Below are 18625 nucleotides of genomic sequence, written 5' to 3'. Positions count from 1 at the left end.
ATTCCCTTGGCACACCATTTCTGGGAGTGTTAGCTCCCAAATTTGAGAGCCATGGGGGTGAGAACCCTTCTTTTCTACTTCCAGAGTGAGATTTAATCGCTTGAGAGCATGACATCCAGAGGTCAGTGTAAGCAGTGGGCATGAACTGCAGTCCCGCAGATTTGGTGTCCTCTTCTCGGTGCATGGTGTGACTGTGGCTGTTGTAAGCTCAGAGCCTTCATGCACAGAGGACCTCCTGAGCTTCCAGGGTCAGACACCCTGGAAGTGATGTACTGCTTTGCCTTGGGACACATGGGCCAAACCGGGAAAATGACCTTAATCCAAAAATAAAAAAATTAAAAGTTAGCTCTTGTGGGAATGTGCTTTGTTTATTATGAACAGCTGGACACAGGCATTCACTTTTGAAAGCGGAGAATGGCATGTATTGTTTTAGAATTTTCAGAAGGAAGAGAAACCTTACATTTCTACGAGAAGCTTATTCATTTCTTACTCATTTGTGTTTGCTTCTAGACTTTAAAATGTATTTATTTGTCAGTTTCTGGTTCTTTTCCTCATAAAAATAGATTTTTTTATTGTACTGTGTGGGAATATAATTGATATCCACTTGAGTTGGCTTTAATAATGTTACTTTACCCGTGTAATGAAATTCTAAAAAAAAAATCATCTTGTAAAAGTATTTTCTTAGGCTTTGCCCTTTCACCATAACTATGTGTGTTTTGGTGGTTAGTGAAAACTTTTCTGTGATCTTGAAGCAAGATTTGAGTTACCACCGTCAGTGGAGACCATTCTGGTCTTGTTGCACGGCTGGGTTTCTCTTGCTTTTTTCATTTAACTTAATTTTTTGGATTTGTTTATCTTTAAAAAATCTTTTAATTTAATTTTTTCTTTTTTTATTTGCCAATTATTTCTTTTTTTAAAACTTTTTAAATTAAATAATTGTCATTTTACAATGTTGTGTCATATTCCAGTGTAGAGCACAACTTCTCAGTTATACATGAAGGGAATACGTATATTCATTGCCACATTTTTTTCACTGTGAGCTACCACAAGATCTTGTATATATTTCCCTGTGCTATACAGTATAACCTTGTTTATCTGTTCTACATTTTGAAATCCCAGTCTGTCCCTTCCCACCCTCCTGCCCCCTTGGCAACCACACGTTTTTATTCTATGTCTATGAGTCTGTTTCTATTTTGTATTTATGGGGGTTTTTTGCTTTATTTTATTTATTTTTTTATTTTTTAACATTTTTTATCAATTTATAATCATTTTACAATGTTGTGTCAAATTCCAGTGTTCAACACAATTTTTCAGTCATTCATGGACATATACAAACTCATTGTCACATTTTTTTCTCAGTGAGTTATCATAACATTTTGTGTATATTTCACTGTGCTGTACAGTGTAATCTTGTTTATCTATTCTACAGTTTTGAAATCCCAGTCTATCCCTTCCCACCCTCCGCCCGTCTGGTAACCACAAGTCTGTATTCTCTGTCTATGAGTCTATTTCTGTCTTGTATTTATGCTTTGTTTTTGTTTGTTTGTTTGTTTGTTTTTGTTTTTGTTTTTTAGATTCCACATATGAGCAATCTCATATGGTATTTTTCTTTCTCTTTATGGCTTACTTCACTTAGAATGACATTCTCCAGGAGCATCCAAGTTGCTGCAAATGGTGTTATGTTGTCGGTTTTTATGGCTGAATAGTATTCCACTGTATAAATATACCACATCTTCCTTATCCACTCATCTGTTGATGGACATTTAGGCTGTCTCCATGTCTTGGCTATTGTAAATAGTGCTGCTATGAACATTGGGGTGCAGGTGTCATTTTGAATTAAGGTTCCTTCTGGATATATGCCCAGGAGCAGGATTCCTGGATCATACGATAAGTCTATTCCTAGTCTTTTGAGGAATCTCCATACTGTTTTCCACAGTGGCTGCACCAAACTGCATTCCCACCAGCAGTGTAGGAGGGGGTTCCCCTTTCTCCACAGCCTCTCCAGCATTTGTCATTTGTGGACTTTTTCATGATGGCCATTCTGACTGGTGTGAGGTGATACCTCATTGTAGTCTTGATTTACGTTTCTCTGATAATTAGTGATACTGAGCATTTTTTTTCATGTGCCTATTGATCATTTGTATTTCTTCCTTGGGGAATTGCTTGTTTAGGTCTTGTGCCCATTTTTGGATTGGGTTGTTTGCTTTTTTCTTATTAAGTTATATGAGCTGCTTATATATTCTGGAGATCAAGCTTTTGTCGGTTTCGTTTACAAAATTTTTCTCCCATTCCATAGGTTGTCATTTTGTTTAATTTATGGTTTCCTTGCTTTGCAGAAGCTTGTAAGTTTAATTAGGTCCCATTTGTTTATTCTTGCTTTTATTTTTATTGCTTGGGTAGACTGTCCTAGGAGAACATTTTTAAGATGTATGTCAGATAATGTTTTGCCCATATTTTCTTCTGGGAGGTTTATTGTATCTTGTCTTATGTTTAAGTCTTTGATCCATTTTGTGTTTATTTTTGTGTATGGTGTAAGGGAATGTTCTAGCTTCATTGATTTACATGCTGCTGTCCAGTTTTCCCAACACCATTTGCTGAAGAGATGGTCTTTATTCCATTGTATATTCTTGCCTCCTTTGTCGAAGATTAGTTGACCAAAAGTTTGTGGGTTCATTTCTGGGCTCTCTATTCTGTTCCGTTGGTCTATATGTCTGTTTTTATACCAATACCATGCTGTCTTGATGACTGTAGCTCTATAGTATTGTCTGCAGTCTGGGAGAGTTATTCCTCCAGCCTCTTTCTTTCTCTTCAGTAATGCTTTGGCAATTCTAGGTCTTTTGTGATTCCATATAAATTGTATTATGATTTGTTCTAGTTCTGTGAAATATGTCCTGGGTAATTTGATAGGCATTGCATTAAATCTGTAGATTGTCTTGGGCAGTGTGACCATTTTTAACAATACTGATTCTTCCAATCCAGGAGCATGGGATATCTTTCCATTTTTTAAAGTCTTCTTTAATTTCCTTCATCAATGGTTTATAGTTTTCTGTGTATAATTCTTTCACCTCCTTGGTTAGATTTATTCCTAGGTATTTTATTACTTTGGGTGCTATTTTAAAGGGGATTGTTTCTTTGCTTTCTTTTTCTGTTGACTCATTGTTAGTATAAAGAAATGCAACTGATTTTTGAACGTTAATCTTGTAACCTGCTACCTTGCTGAATTCTTCGATCAGCTCTAGTAGTTTTTGTGTGGACCTTTTAGGGTTTTCTATGTATAGTATCATGTCATCAGCATATAGTGACACTTTTACCTCTTCTTTTCCAATTTGGATCCCTTTTATTTCTCCCTCGTGCCTGATTGCTGTGGCTAGAACTTCCAAGACAATGTTGAATAGGAGTGGTGATAGTGGGCATCCTTGTCTTGTCCCAGATTTTAGTGGGAAGCTTTTGAGTTTTTCACTGTTGGGTACTATGCTGGCTGTAGGTTTGTCATACATAGCTTTTATTATGTTGAGATATGTTCCCTCTATACCCACATTGGTGAGAGTTTTTAACATAAATGGGTGTTGAATTGTATCAAATGCTTTCTCTGCCATCTGTTGAGATGGTCATGTGATTTTTGTCCTTTCTCTTGTTGGTGTGATGTATTACATTGATTTGCATATGTTGAACCACCCTTGTGTCCCTGGGATGAACCCCACTTGGTCATGATGTATAATCTTTTTTATGTGCTGTTGGATTCTATTTGCTAATATTTTGGTGAGGAGTTTTGCCTCTATGTTCATTAGTGATATTGGCCTATAATTCTCTTTTTTGGTAGTGTCTTTGTCTGGTTTTGGTAGCAGGGTGATGGTGGCTTCATAGAATGAGTTTGGGAGTATTCCCTCCTTTTCAATCTTCTGGAAGAGTTTAAGAAGGACTGATATGAGTTCTTTGTATGTTTGGTAGAATTCCCTGGTGAAGCCGTCCAGTCTTGGACTTTTATTTGTAGGGAGGTTTTTTATTGCTAATTCGATTTCATTTCTAGTGATCGGTTTGTTCAAGTGGTCAGTTTCTCCTTGATTCAGTCTTGGTGGACTGTGTGTTTCCAGAAACTTGTCCATCTCCTCTAGGTTATCCAGTTTGGTTCCATATAGTTTTTCATAATATTTTTGTATGATATTCTGTATTTCTATTTTATTTGTTGTAATTTCTCCATTTTCCTTTCTTATTTTGCTAATGTGTGCTCTCTCTTTTTTCTTCTTTGTGAGTTTGGCCAGAGGTTTGTCGATTTTATTTACTTTTTCAAAAAAACAGCTTTTTGTTTGATTGATTTTATCTGTTGTTTTTTTAATCTTTAATTTATTTATTTCCTCCCTGATATTTATTATTTGCTTCCTTCTGCTGCCTTTTGGGGTTTTTTGCTCTTCTTTTTCTAATTCTTTTAGCTGGTGTGTTAAATTGTTTATTTAAGATTGTTCTTCTTTTTTGAGGAAGGCCTGTGTCGCTATAGACTTCCCTCTTAGCACTGCCTTTGCTGTGTCCCATAAATTTTGTGTAGTTGGGTTTTCATTTTCATTTGTCTCAAAGTATTTTTTAATTTCAACTTTGATTTCCTCATTGACCCATTGGTTTTTTAATAGCATGTTGTTTAATCTCCATGCTTTCCTTTTTTTCTCCTTTGTTTCCCTGTAGTTGATTTCTAGTTTCATGGCATTATGGTCAATAAAGATGCTTGACATGATTTCTATCTTCTTAAAATTGTTGAGGCTTCTTTTGTGCCAAGTACATGATCAGTCCTAGAAAATGTTCCATGTGCACTTGAAAAGAATGCATATCCTATTTTTGGGGAGTGTAATGCTCTGAAAATATCCACCAACTCTAGTTTTTCTATTGTATCATTTAATTTCTCTGTTGCTTTATTTATCTTCTGTCTGGAAGATCTGTCTAGTGATGTAATGTAGTGTTAAAATCTCTGACAATGATTGTATTCCCATCAATATCCCCCTTTATCTCTGTTAGTAATTGTTTTATGTCCTTAGGTGTTCCTATATTGGGTGCATATATATTAATGAGTGTAATATCCTCATCTTGTATTACTCCTTTAATCATTATAAAATGTCCTTCTTTATCTTTCTTTATGGCCTTTGTTTTAAAGTCTATTTTGTCTGAAATCAGTACTGCTACACCTGCTTTTTTGGCTTTTCCATTTGCATGGAATATCCTTTTCCATCCTTTCACTCTTAATCTATGTGTGTCCTTCACCCTAAAGTGGGTCTCTTGTATGCAGCATATTGAAGGTTCCTGCTTTATTATCTAGTCTGCCAGTCTATGTCTTTTGACTGGAGCATTTAGTCCATTAACATTTACAGTTATTAATGACAGATGTGTGTTTATTGCCATTTTGAACTTACTTTTGCAGTTGATTTGATATTTCCTCTTTGTTCCTTTCTTCTTGCTTTTGTAGTTTGATAAGTTTTCTTTGTACTGTCTTGGATTTTATTCAGTTTTTGTGACTCCCTTGTGAGTTTTTGGCTTGTGGTTACTCTTTTCTGTAAGTCTATTGACCCATTACTATAACTGTTTGTATTAAACAGGTAGTAATATAATCTCAAACCCATCCTACAGAGAACAAAAAATTTAAAAAAGAAAAAAAAATACTCTATATTTCCTTGCTTCTGTCTCCCACTCTTAATGATTTAGATGTCTTCTTTTACAATTTTGTGTTTATTCTATTTGTAATTCATGATAGATATCACCTTTCCAGTTATGAGTTTCTCATTTTTGTAGCATCCTGCTTCTTTTCTATTTAGGGTAGACCTGTCAATATTTCTTTTAGCATGGGTTTAGTTTTGCTAAACTCTTTTAGTTTTTGCTTGTCTATGAAATTCTGTATCTCTCCTTCTATTCTAAAGGATAGCTTTGCTGGATAGAGTATCCTAGGCTGCATCTTTCTTTCATTCAGGACTTTAAATATGTCTTGCCACTCCCTTCAGGCCTGTAGTGTTTGTGTAGAGAAATCAGCTGAGAGCCTTATGGGAGTTCCCTTGTAACTCACTCTTTGTTTTTCTCTTGCTGCCTTTAGGATCATTTTTTATCTTTGACTCTGGCCATCTTGATTATGATATGTCTTAGTGTGGGTCTGTTTGGGTTCATCCTGTTTGGGACCCTCTGAGCTTCCTGTACTTGGATATCTGATTCCTTCTTTAGGTTTGGGAAGTAATTTAATTTTTAAAAGTTGTTTTAGTTTATTTTTAATTTTTTGTATTTTTTTTAATTTTTCTTTTTCTTTTCTTTTCTTTCTTTTTTTTTTTTTGGCGGGGGGTGGGGGGATTTCTCTTGCTTTTGCATAGTAAGACTATTCTCCCATATTCAGTGCTGAGCATCTCAATGGCTGGATGTCTTCACCTTTCCATGTCTGACAGCTTCTGATTATCCATTGATGCTTGCAAACCTTATTTCTGAGATTTAAAGATGTTCATTCTAGTAGAATGTGTGTTAATAACATTGGTTATGTTGACTCTATGTTTATAAAATATCAAAGTCAAGTCCTTCCTGAAATACAGGAAAAGAAACCAAAAAGCCCAAATCAAATTTTACACACAGTTTAAATTAATAGGCTGAGCAGCTGTTCTTAGTTCAATAAGTTTAACTTTTCATTATTATTGAAGTTGCTTGTGTGAATAATCTTCATTCTGTTAAATAAGGTATTTTGAATTTCTTATTTTTCAGTTTCAGGATTAAAACAGCCCGTGTCTGGAGTATTTATTGGTGAATCACAGATAGCGTAATTTACATGTTTTGAGGGCCTGATTTTTGGGCATTTTCCTTTGTGTATCTGTTTTTCCCCTGCTCCATCTTTTTCTTCCCCGGGAACAAATTTGACGGTTTGGTGGCTTCCATGTGTTTGACAGTGGCCTTTTTAGTCGACTTCCCAACGTGGTTTTACTGAAGTATTAGAATATTCTGGCTTTGTCCACTTTCTTTAGGAATTATTTTTAAGCCTCAGTCGTGATGATAAAGGGCTTGAGTGTGCAGTTATCTAATAGCCTGAATAAAAACTCTGTATTCATCCCCAAACAGGTCTCCCTATGCTCATACTGACCTTGATTTCCAGTGCTCCAGTGGGTGATGAAACAGTTACAGAACACGGAGCAACATGGCCCTTTCTATAACTGTGACATCTGGGCAGGAGCCCGATTTTTGGCTCAGGAAGACTGCCCTCTGAAAGATACATGTGTGTCCATATAATCAGCATCTTTTCTGCTTTTCCATCCTGCTGGAGCCCTGCATCTAGCCCAGGGCTGGGCTCACCGAGGAGGCTGTGTAGGAGGAGGCTGCATGGCTGTTGAATGAGTGGCAGATAGGCTTCTTATGGGCTAACATGGGGATGTGCGGAGGGAAGTGAAAAGGGAGGGAGCTGGCAGGGGGACAAAGTGCAAATTGGGAAAGTCTGATAGAACTTGGTAGGAAATTCATTGCAGACGGAATCTTGATTTCAGTAACATAGATGCTTCTCTTCTGGTTTCTGCTACTTGGTTACTTACGTGTGGTGCCGTTTGACTCTGGGAAAAGCCATAAAGCTGGCCTGAGCTCCCCCACAGAGTGATGTGAAGATTTAATAGGATAATAAATGGGAATGCTCTGCACTTGGAGAGTATAAGGCGTTAGATAATGTAGGTTCTTATTGGAACTAATGGTGAATAAATGCTGTTTTCAAGGTGGCCTGATCCCTTAAAGGTACTAACTTTGTAAAGTGGAGTAAGTTGTCTGAACTGGGAACAATGGTGTTTAGCCAAGACAGCATCCTGTGCCGTTTACAAGTACGAACTTTCGAAGTGTCTTAGTGAGTGCTTGTTGATTTTTTTCCTTCCCATCCTCCTTTGCCCTTTGGTTTTGAGTTTGAATTAGTGCAGGTTTTGGGAGGGAGAGACTAAACAAATAGATTCATTGTGGTGATTCTAGTTTTATAGGCCTTGGTTGGCCTCTGGTAATCAACATTTTAACATTTTTCCTGGTGAATCTGTTGAGCAGCCAAGTTTTGAAATCCCTGATAACTAGTCAGTATCCTGTGGTTCTAGTGGAAACCAGACCAACAGCTGGCATCCCTTTTGGAACTCTGTTTTGTGCAAAGTTCTTATTAATCTTATAAAGCATGACTAGTTGAAAATCTGGCTCTCCAGCAAGCAGTAAACACTCTTTGGCAGAAACACCCTGCCGAAAAGTTTAGCAAAATTTGGATGAACTCTTCTTGCATCTCTTATGGAACAGAGATGCCAGTTTAATTTTCTTCCTTCCTCCCTCCCTCCCTCTCTCCTTTCCTCCCTTCCTTCCATCCTTCTTTTCTTTGCTTCTTGCATCTGTAGTAAATAAAAAGTTTGAATATTAAAAATTCCAGTGTTTTATCAACCAGGGATTGATGTCATGCAGAGCAACCTAAAGGTCTTGAGATGACAGCCAGGAACCTGATGACAGTCTAGCTCGTGTAAGGATCCATCTCCTCTGTCAGGTCGAGGGTCAGTGCCAGGTTAGGTTGATCGCCATTTTTCTAATCAAGGCTACGGTTGGTAGCTGAGCAAAGAGATGGAAAATGAAACAAAACAAAGCAAACACTGACAAGCTGTGTTCTTTCTCCTGGTTTGCATACACAGCTACATTTTGAGACATCTTCTCTGCTGGAGGTGGGGGCTATTCCATTTACCTGTGTCTGACCCCCAGAGGGTTGTAGCATTGTGAGGAACTTAGATGGTAGTTGCTGTCTTATTCTGTTTGATTCTCCCCTCTGCTCTGGGACGGCTCAACAGCCTCCTGTCTGAAGGTAGGAAAACCATCTGGCCCTCACATAGGTCTCGTTTGGATGAGTCTTAAACCAAATAGTCTATATTATCGTATTTAAAAACAATGTTTCCTCTTTTTTCCCCCATGTATTACATATTCACAGTTACAAGATTAATATAAGAGAAAACAGACTATATTCACTCCCTCTTCAGGTGTGTGCTCTTTCTAGTCTGTTATCCCAGAGGAAACCAGTACTCTGACCTCCATCCTTGTAGATTAATTTTGTCTCTTGTTGATCTTCACGTGCTTTGGAATCATATAGTGTGTGCTCTGTTGTATCCTTTTTTGTTTCTTTCTCAGTATTGTGTCTGGAGGCTTCATCTTCTGGGTATCAGCAGTTGAGTTTGTTCTTTTCCCATTGCCGAGTAGGATTCCATGGAAGGAGCAGACCGTGCCTGCTACAGTTTACTTACTCGCTCTGCAGAAAAATCACTTTTACAAACATAGAATCATACTGTATGTGGTATTCTCACTTTTACATTGACTTTACATTACTTTGGGGACTGTCTTTCTTTGTTAAATGTGATTCTTAAATAACTTTTTCTTAAATGACTTTTTAATGGGTGTCCAAGTATATTTTTTGGATAAAATTATTCCAGTATGTTTTATTAAATGTTATCATTATGGGGCATTGCATTATTTGCCTTTATAAATAACAATGTGAAAAGTATCTTTATAGGCTGGTCTACACCCTCATCTAAGGTTCTTTTGCTTAGAGCACATTGTTAGGGGTTCCAGAGGTTTGACACTTTTGCTGGGTATTGTTAAACTGAAGTATGTCTTCCTGAACATCTCAGAAAACTTTCGAGGATACGGCAGCATGGGATGAGGAGCAGCTATGTAATTTGCAGAAGCCAGTGCAACATGAAAATGCAGAATCCCTTGTTTGAAAATGGTTAAAAATTTCAAAACAGTGACAGCAGAGCGTTCAACTAAGTGTGTAGCCCTACTGATACCTGAACCTGTGCCACACCAGAGATCGCACATCCTCGAAGCCAGCCTCAATGAGATGCACGAGCTAGTGGGCTTCTTACCCCAAGGGAGGCCTCCAGTTGGGCCAGTTATGAACTGTTGTGTATTTTAAAGCTTTGTCCACCACTCAGGATGTCAGTAAACTGGCACTGAGTTGGCAGTTTTCTAATGGCAGGGTTGTGGGAAGTGATGTAGGAGCTGAGGTTAACTGTGTGGATTCAAAAAGTGCCCCTGCCACTTATTTTTGTGTAACCTTAGCAAACTTGCCTCTTTGAACCTTCAGTGTTTTCATCTGTAAAATGGGGTTAGTGTTATCTACCTCATAAGATAGATGGTGAGAATTAACTAAAATGTGTGTGTTTTAAAGACTTCATACAGAGTGCTTCACCACAATAGGCTATTTAGAATTATCTGTTACTATTGATTATCAATTCTCAAGTACTGTGTTTTAAGAGATGGAGTTACCCTGTAACGTATACTTACAAAGTATGCTCACACTAGGCTGCCGGGGTCCTGAGAGTCCACCATTTACATATTGCCCTCTGCTGCTCATGGTTAATTGTTTAGACAGCAACACATTGATTCCTGGGATGGGTTAAAAGAGAGCAGCTTGGAGGGGATGGGCTTTAGGAGCGGAGGCTGGAGAGGCTGACGGGGTGTTTGGTCTCTGTGGCCAGTGTGCTGGTGTGTGATGGCAGTGTGAAGAGAAGGCTGGGAAGACAGGGGTTCTGGAGCTCCGAGGGCTTCGAATGCTGGTGTGGGGAGGGAGGGACTCATTGCCAAGTGGTTTATGGCAATCGAGTGCCACCTGGATGCTAGTGAAGTAGAGAGATTTTGGAGTTTACTGGAGCTGGATTTCCTCTGTGGGCATTTAACATCTCAGACGCTGTTTTTCTCTTTCTGCAAATGGGAATAGTAATGGTGGTAATAGGAAGTAGCAGTATTATTACTACCACCAGTGTTACTGTTATTAACTAACCTTTATTGAATGCTTACCTTGAGTGCTCTACACATATTACCTTAATTCGCCTTTGAAACAGTCTTGGAAATAGGTGTGATTAACCCCATCTTACAGAGGAGACTGGGCTCCAGGAACTTGCCTACGTGGGCCGGTCCCCATTTCGTGTTAGAGAGGAGATGAGTCCAAGTCATCTGGCACGCTTAATCCATATCCTGTATAAAAATATATATAAACACATATAAAAATATATGTAATTCTGTATGTTTGTGTTAAGGCTAAAAACTGCTTAGCACTTATTGAGAACCCTGTAAATTGAATTGGGTCTCTGAGGAAGCACAGTTCTCAAGGTGGGTTTGGCGGGATGGGGTGGGAGGGGTGGCACGTTTTGGCGTGCTGGAGTGCATACACGGGCCGGGCTCCTCCGCAGCTGTGTTGGGCCCAGGAGGTCAGGAGGGCCCTGCAGACCCTGCCTGTCCCTTGGGCCACCACCCCTCTGTGTGGTTACAGGAGAATGCTGACAGCATCACGATTAGAACTGGGATGTCATCTCAACAGGCGTATCTGTGGAACCTTTTTTCCTCCTCAAAGACACTTTAATTAAATTCCCATCGTGAAAACAATTAGGCGAGATTTGCCATACCCGGCCAGTCAATAATTCAAGGACAGGATCTCATTAAGAGCTTTTGCTTTCCTGGAAACTGCTGTTTGGAGGATTCAGACTTGGTGGCTGTGCACTCTGAGGATTAATTCCTGATCCGTGTTTTCTCTGAACTTTTGTATTTTCTCCAATCCAGAAGGAAACACATCATCAAATGACCCCAGAGCAAGAGACTGATGTATAAACTGTCATTCCCTTTCACAGAGGTGTTCCTAGATTTGAGCTGTGCTGTCTCTGTCCTGATTCCATTGTGTTCTGTGTTGAATGCTGTCCGTCTGTGCACTCAGCGATAGATGTGACTCAGACACAGGCACCCTGTGAGAGAGTGAGTCTCCTCTTTGAGCATCGTTTTCCAGATGGTGTGGTGGCTTACCTTGCAGCCAGGTGAAGGCTGCCCCTTTCTGATACTAGCAGGTGGTACTCCTGAGACATTTGGTTCCATTTCCCTGACAAAAATATTGAGATGTACTATAAGTCTCCCCTTCTTTTGCTTCTTCCCATCTCTTCTCTCCCTTCCCTCCTTCTCCCCATCGTTCTGTTCCTAATTCATTATTGATTCCCTACCATGTGCTAATCATTACAATTGAAATTGGTGCAATGAAGAAAAAAAAATGCAGGTACAACCATTCAGAAAAATATTTGGCATTTTTTAAAAAAATTAAAGTTGAAACTGCATGTCCCATGACCCAAATATTCAGCCGCTAGACACTCTAGAGACACTCATGCACATGTGCACATATGTAGCTGGATGCATAATAAATATTTTCTCTACAGCACTACTGATAATAGCCCCAAACTGAGTCCATATTAAATATCCATCTTCAGTAGAGTGGATAAATAATTTGGAGTATTTTCAAGCAATAGAGCGGTATGCAGCAATGAAAATGAACAAACAACAGCTACGTGCCAACAGTATGGGTGAGCCTCTACTGAGCAGGCAGTCTTTATTCTCTGTGCCTTCGAAAACAGAGACAAGATCAGTGTGTGTTTAGGAAGCTGAGTGGGGGTTGTGTGGATTAGGGGGAGTCCACCCTGGAGGCCAGGACCCCACTGGGAGGCAGATGTGGTGGTCCTGGAGAGAGAGAGTGCCGTGCTGAACCCAGGCAGTAGCCGCAGCAGCACGGGAGAAAATGACGTGGACTATCGGGGGACATTGGAAGTAAAATAAACAGCCTGGTTTCGGATTAGAAAAGGAACCATGTAACATGTTGCTAAGCTTTCTCATCTCATGGGTGAGGGTGATGGTTGTGTCCTTCGCTGAGACAGGAGCATGGCTAGGGTTTTGAGGCAGTAGGTGTGACTCTGCATGGCATCAAGCTGTAGGGCCTTGGGCAAGTTGTTACTTCTCTTCTCCAGTTTCCTCACATGTAAAAGAAAAAACATTTTAAAAGTAACAACCTCAGAAGATAATACAGCGTCTGATACATAATATACACTGTTACTATACAGTTTTTAAAAATTGAAGTGTAGTTGATTTACGATGTTTCTGGTGTACAGAAAAGTGCCTCAGTTATATATACACATATGTACTCTTTTTCACATTCTTTTCCATTATGGGTTATCCCAAGATACTGAATGTAGTTCCCTGCGCTATACAGTACATCCTTATTGTTTATCAGTTTTATATATAGTAGTGTGTATCTGTTAATCCCAAACTCCTAATTTATCCCTTCCTCTCCCCCTCTTTCCCCTTTGGTAACCATAAGTTTGTTTTCTATGTCTGTGATTTTGTTTCTGTTTTGTAAATTCATTTGTATCATTTTTTTAGATTCCGCATATAAGTGATATCTTATGATACTTGCCTTTCTCTGTCTGACTTACTTCACTTAGTATGATAATCTCTAGGTGCATCCATGTTGCTGCAAATGTCACTATTTCATTCTTTATTTTTTTTAATGGCTGAGTAATATTTGTGTGTGTGTGTGTATATCTTTTTATTCATTCATTCACATCTTTTTATTCATTCATCTGTTGACATTTAGGTTGCGTCCATGTCTTTGCTATTATAAATAGTGCTGCTGTAAACATTGGGGTGCACGTACCTTTTCGAATTAGAGTTTTTGTATTTTCTGGATTTATACCTAGGAGTGGGATTGCTGGATCATATGGTAGCTTTATTTTTAGTTTTTCCAGGAACCTTCATACTATTTTCCATAGTGGCCGCACCAGTTTACAGTCTCACTAACAGTGTAGGAGGGTTCCCTTTTCTCCACACCCTCTCCAGCATTTGTTGTTTGTATGCTTTTTGATGGCAGTTGTTCTGACTGGTGCAAAGTGGCACCTCATTGTAGTTTTGATTTGCATTTCTCTAATAGCAATGTTGAGCATCTTTTCATGTGCCTACTATACAGCTTTTTGAAGAGTAAATGTGACCCTGAGTGTATAATATCCTAAATCGATGCAATCATACCTCTAGGCTTAACAGATAAGACAGATATAGAAAAACTTGAATCATCTTTATCTTTTTTGAGTGAAACATGGAACACTTAAAGCTTGGGGGCAGGAGAAAGTCTTAGGACAAAAGGCACAAAGAACTCGAGTTACATCGTGTAGGAAAAGGAAAGCCAAGAGGTGTTTTAATGGGACTTTAAATGAAAGGCAGAAGTTAGCTTGTACTTTTGCTGAAAATGGTTGTTGGTAGCACAGAACCTTTTAAAGAATAACTTTTTATTTATATAAAAATGACCCTCAAGGATATATTTGTATTTTTTTGGTGATTGCCAAGTAGCACATATTTATTACAGAACATTAGTAAAAGAAGAAGAAAATAAATAATTAACACCTATAATTCAAATACCCAGGGGGTCTGTTTGTATTTCAGCTCTGTGCATTTGTCCATCTGTCCATCCATCCATCTTACCTTTTTCTCTCTCTTTCTTTTTTTAAAGAGTTGAAATTGAACCATATATTGTTGTGTAAGCTGCTGTGTTTTGCACAGGAACTTAAGTGAAGGCTTATCTAGCCTAAGGGATTTAGGTTAGCTATGTGTATTAAGAAGAAACTGTCTGATGTGCTTTGCCAAGGAGTTATTGAGAGAAAGTACAGCATTTCCTTCATCTGGCAGCCTTAAAATATAATAGGATACACTCTCATCTCATTCATGGCAAGGGCATGACCCGGCCTTCCTGCCCTGCTATTCTCTGATATGTGGGCAAAGCCTGAGAGTGCTATTCTGAGCACTTACTTCTCCCAAATGTGGCAGAAAGAAATATTCGTTAGAGTATGAAGTAAGCGAGACTTTTATTAATCCCTCACCTACATTTGCCTTGAGGACTGAAGAGTGCTTCTCTCCCAAGGGTGTGAGACTGCTCAACTTTTCATTTCTAAATATTAAGATCACTGTAAAATTCCACTCTGACTAATCTGGAACAAAGACAGGAAAGATTAGTGTCACTAGGATACAGTCTTACATGAGCAAATCATTTTAAATAGGCTTAAATCTAAGAGGTGGAAGCTGCTTTTCCTAGACTGACTGTTCACCTAGACTATTTATGCCAGATTGGCTAGGATAACTCTGTGAGTGTGTGTGAGTGTGAGTGTGAGTGTGTGTGTGTGTGTGTGAGAGAGAGAGAGAGAAAGAGAGAGTGAGAGAGACGGAGGAAGAAGGGAAGAGAGATGAGGGGGGGAGAGGTGTTCTGAGGGCTTACTTTTACTGTGTACATGACCCAAATGTGGAGACTACTGCTGTTAGAGCATTAGAGAGCATGTGTAAGTAAGAGGCTATAATAACTCTTTTTACCAAAATCATAGCTTTCTGGTTTCATAATTTTCTCAATATATTTTGTAGTGTTGGTGAGTATGCTTGTATATACATGTACACATACACCCAAACACACATATAGGAGATGTGGTTCCCTTTTCTTTTCCATAGAAATGTAAGAAGGTAGGGGGAAAGTTTTTGTTGTTGTTGAATATTTTTGATTGTAAAGAAACTTGACAATTAATTTATTCATTTAACAAATACTCATTGAAGTCATTGAGTGTAAACACTGTTCTGAAAATGGGGGATAAGAGATTGTCTAAAAGTATTAAGGAATGGCAACAAGCCTTTTTCTGTTTTTGTTTTGGTGGGGGGAGGTAGGTAGGTTTCTTTGTGTATTTTTAAATTAATTTTAAATTTTATTTTATTTTTTAGTGAAGGTACTGGGGATTGAACCCAGGACCTTGTGCATTGCTAAGCATGCACTCTAGCACTGAGCTATACCCTCCCCCGAAGAATGGCAACAAACCTTTTAGTCAATGATGCACATGTAGTTGTTAATTTGTACCTGTTACGTGGTTGCCTTAGATGAGAAGTCCTTCTTGCCTTCATGATAAAGTCTAAACTTCTCACCCTGGAAAGACCATTTGTAGTCTGGTCTCCATCTGTCCGTCCAGCCTTATCTCCTAACATCTCCCACACCCACATTATGCTCTGGTCATTTTTAAGGGAAAAAATTTACCAAGCCCCTTACTTAATTTTGGGCATTTTCAGGCAACATGTGGCTCTGTTCCTTCACATCTTCCTGCTTGAGTTTCTGTGGTTTTTCTCTGGTGGAGGGCCTTGCGTCCATTTGCTGGGTGGATAGGGGCTATGGCAACAGACTTTCCTATTCACTTTGATGTGGCTCTGCTTGCCTTTTACTTCCCTGGGGTGCTGCAGTCTCTTAACTGGTTTATGGACTTCTCCCAAAGGCAGCCTTGTCCATATGTTGTTGTTAAGTTGGGGTCTCCATGGAGGAATGAGTGCGTGAGGCTTCCTATTCTGCCATCTTTCTACATCATTCTCAAGTGTTATTCAAATCTCTGTTTTATGAAATGGAGATAATTAATATTGGTAGAACTTTAAATAGTTTAATGACACATATAATCTGCCTCACCTCCCTTTCTGATCAAGGATTGAAGAAGTCATTTCAGGGTTATTTCCTGTCTCTGTCTCTGTCTGTCTCTCTTTAGTAATAGTGGCTAACATTTAATAAGTTCCTTATGGTGTGTCAGGAACTGTTCGTGTTTCTGTTATATGTATTAATTCACTGAATTCTGACAGTAGTTGTAAAAGGAAGAAACTGTAATTATTCCCAATTTACAGGTGAGGTACTGAGTTAAGAGAATCTAAGTAATTTACCTGAGGTCATAACCCTGGTAATTGTCTCAGACTCAGTTTTAACAAGACATTTTGCAGCATGGAACAAGACTATATATATATATATACTTGGAATCAGTTAAATTTATTTATTGTGGGTCAAGTAGACATCATTGACTATAATGACTATCAGTTTGATCACGGACTTATTAGTCGGGTATGACTAGAGATTCTATGCTCTGCAGTTTTTATAGTTAGAATGATGCATCCATATATTTTCTCTTCTTTCCAGCTTTATAGAAATGTAATTGGCATGTGATATTGTGTAAGTTCAAGATGTACAATGTAATGATTTGATATATGTACATATTGCAAAATAATTACCACCATAAGGTTAGTTAACACATCCATTACCTCACATAGTTATGGTTATTTTGTGTGTGGTGAGAACTTTTAAAATCTACTTTCTTTTTTTGTTTTATAAAGGGAGGTAGTTAGGTTTTTATTATTATTATTATTTATTTAATGGAGATACTGAGGATGGAACCCATGACCTCATGCATGCTAACCATGTACTCTTCCACTGAGCTATACCCTCCCCCCTAAAATGTACTTTCTTAGCAACTTGAAGTGAACATTCTTTAATTTGAATAAGGCTGTTACTTGTATAAACTGTAAGTCTTCTTTTAACAAAACCTTTTGTTGTAACAGGCAATTACTGAGTTACTGTGGGTTTTTTTGTGTGTGTTGATTCTAAGTGGAAATTACGCTGCTGGAAATCCCTGTAATTTAAGTATTCAAATGTAGAATGACATCAAAGATGTATATTTTTGTTTTTCGTAGGACAGAGTTCATTCAGAAAGGCAGAATTTCAATCACAGGGGTTGGCTTTCTCAACTACGTTTTGGAAACTTTTGCCAGCACATTCTTAAGACAGGGCGCCCAGAAGGTAAGATTGTTTTCACTTTGAACCAACATTAATTTTAAGAAGCCATGGAGATTCCCATTGGATTCTTGAACAAGGCTCATGAATAGACATAACAATGTTAGTAAACAAATATGTACAAAGATAATTAGCTTCACTAATTATTATATAAATCCAAATCAAAGTAAAGCTAAAGTGCCATTTGTGGCCCATGTAAGTTAAAAATGTGCCAGTGAAGAATATGTGATAATATGGAGAAGATTTATTGTCTAATGAAAAGAAATAATCTGAATGAATAATTATATTTACAGTATATGCAATATGATGACAGCTACTTAATAAAAAAAGATAATAGTAGCTAATGTTTATTGACTGCTTACTATGTGCTACTCACTAAAAAGAATTTTTAATCATTAACTCGTTTAATCCTCACAAGCCCTGTAAATAGCTGTTATTGCTGTCCTGATATGGATGGGGAACACACGGAGGAGATCTGGAGCTCCTAGTTGTCCTTCATCGGGGCTTTCAGACTCTATACTTGTGGGAGCCTAGGCTTCCATGAATGCTATTCACAGGACACCTTGGCGTTCAGAGCTCCTGTATTACCCTGTTTTAAGTAGAACCGTTCTGTTTTTCATCTGTCTTACATAGCATTGCATATGAGGTTGATATATCCTATTTTCTTGCCTAGGAAAGTCCATTCCTTATGCACCTTTAGATGCCTTTTGCAGGTGTACCAAAATGTTTTTAATTAATTAATTGATTAATTAATTTTATCGAAGTACAGTCAGTTACAGTATATCAATTTCTGGTGTTCAGCCCAATGTCCCAGTCTTGCATATACATACATATATTCACCAAAATGTTTTTAAATTATTTGTTTGTTTTTTTTGACGTATGTAAAAATTATGTAATTGTCATTATTTTTGTTATTAATTGTGATGAGGAGCATAAGCAGTCATTTCCAGGGTTTACTCAGGACTGATGCATATGCTACCTGGTTTTGTTCTGTGGGACAGGCTGAACGGCTGGGCTAAAGAACTACCATTATGACCCAGAGATGTTACGAGTAATGGACCTTTGTTCTCGTTTGGCAGATCTAGGTTCAGGAATGAACCTGGACCACCGCGTGTTAGTCTGGGAAGCTGAGGGTGATGAATGAGTATTTGGTACTGTACTGTGCTACAGAGACTGACTGTCAAGGTCAGTGATATGTTCCTGACCCTGGTG

General features: G+C 38.3%; 1 protein-coding gene across 2 annotated transcripts in view; it reads left to right on the top strand.

The window, feature by feature from the left end:
- The window catches only part of PRELID2 (PRELI domain containing 2), a 63182-nt gene that overhangs the window by 21931 nt on the left and 22626 nt on the right, over positions 1 to 18625 (top strand). For both annotated transcript variants that reach the window (XM_010990361.3, XM_031449271.2), the window contains one exon: positions 17314 to 17419. In XM_010990361.3, coding sequence (XP_010988663.1) covers positions 17314 to 17419 — 106 coding nt within the window. The remainder of the gene's footprint in view (positions 1 to 17313; positions 17420 to 18625) is intronic.

This window comes from Camelus dromedarius, chromosome 3 (assembly GCF_036321535.1).
Source record: "Camelus dromedarius isolate mCamDro1 chromosome 3, mCamDro1.pat, whole genome shotgun sequence".
Classification (NCBI taxonomy): Eukaryota; Metazoa; Chordata; class Mammalia; order Artiodactyla; family Camelidae; genus Camelus; species Camelus dromedarius.
Note: the sequence above shows the minus strand (reverse complement) of the source record. Positions and strands in the feature narration are given on the sequence as shown.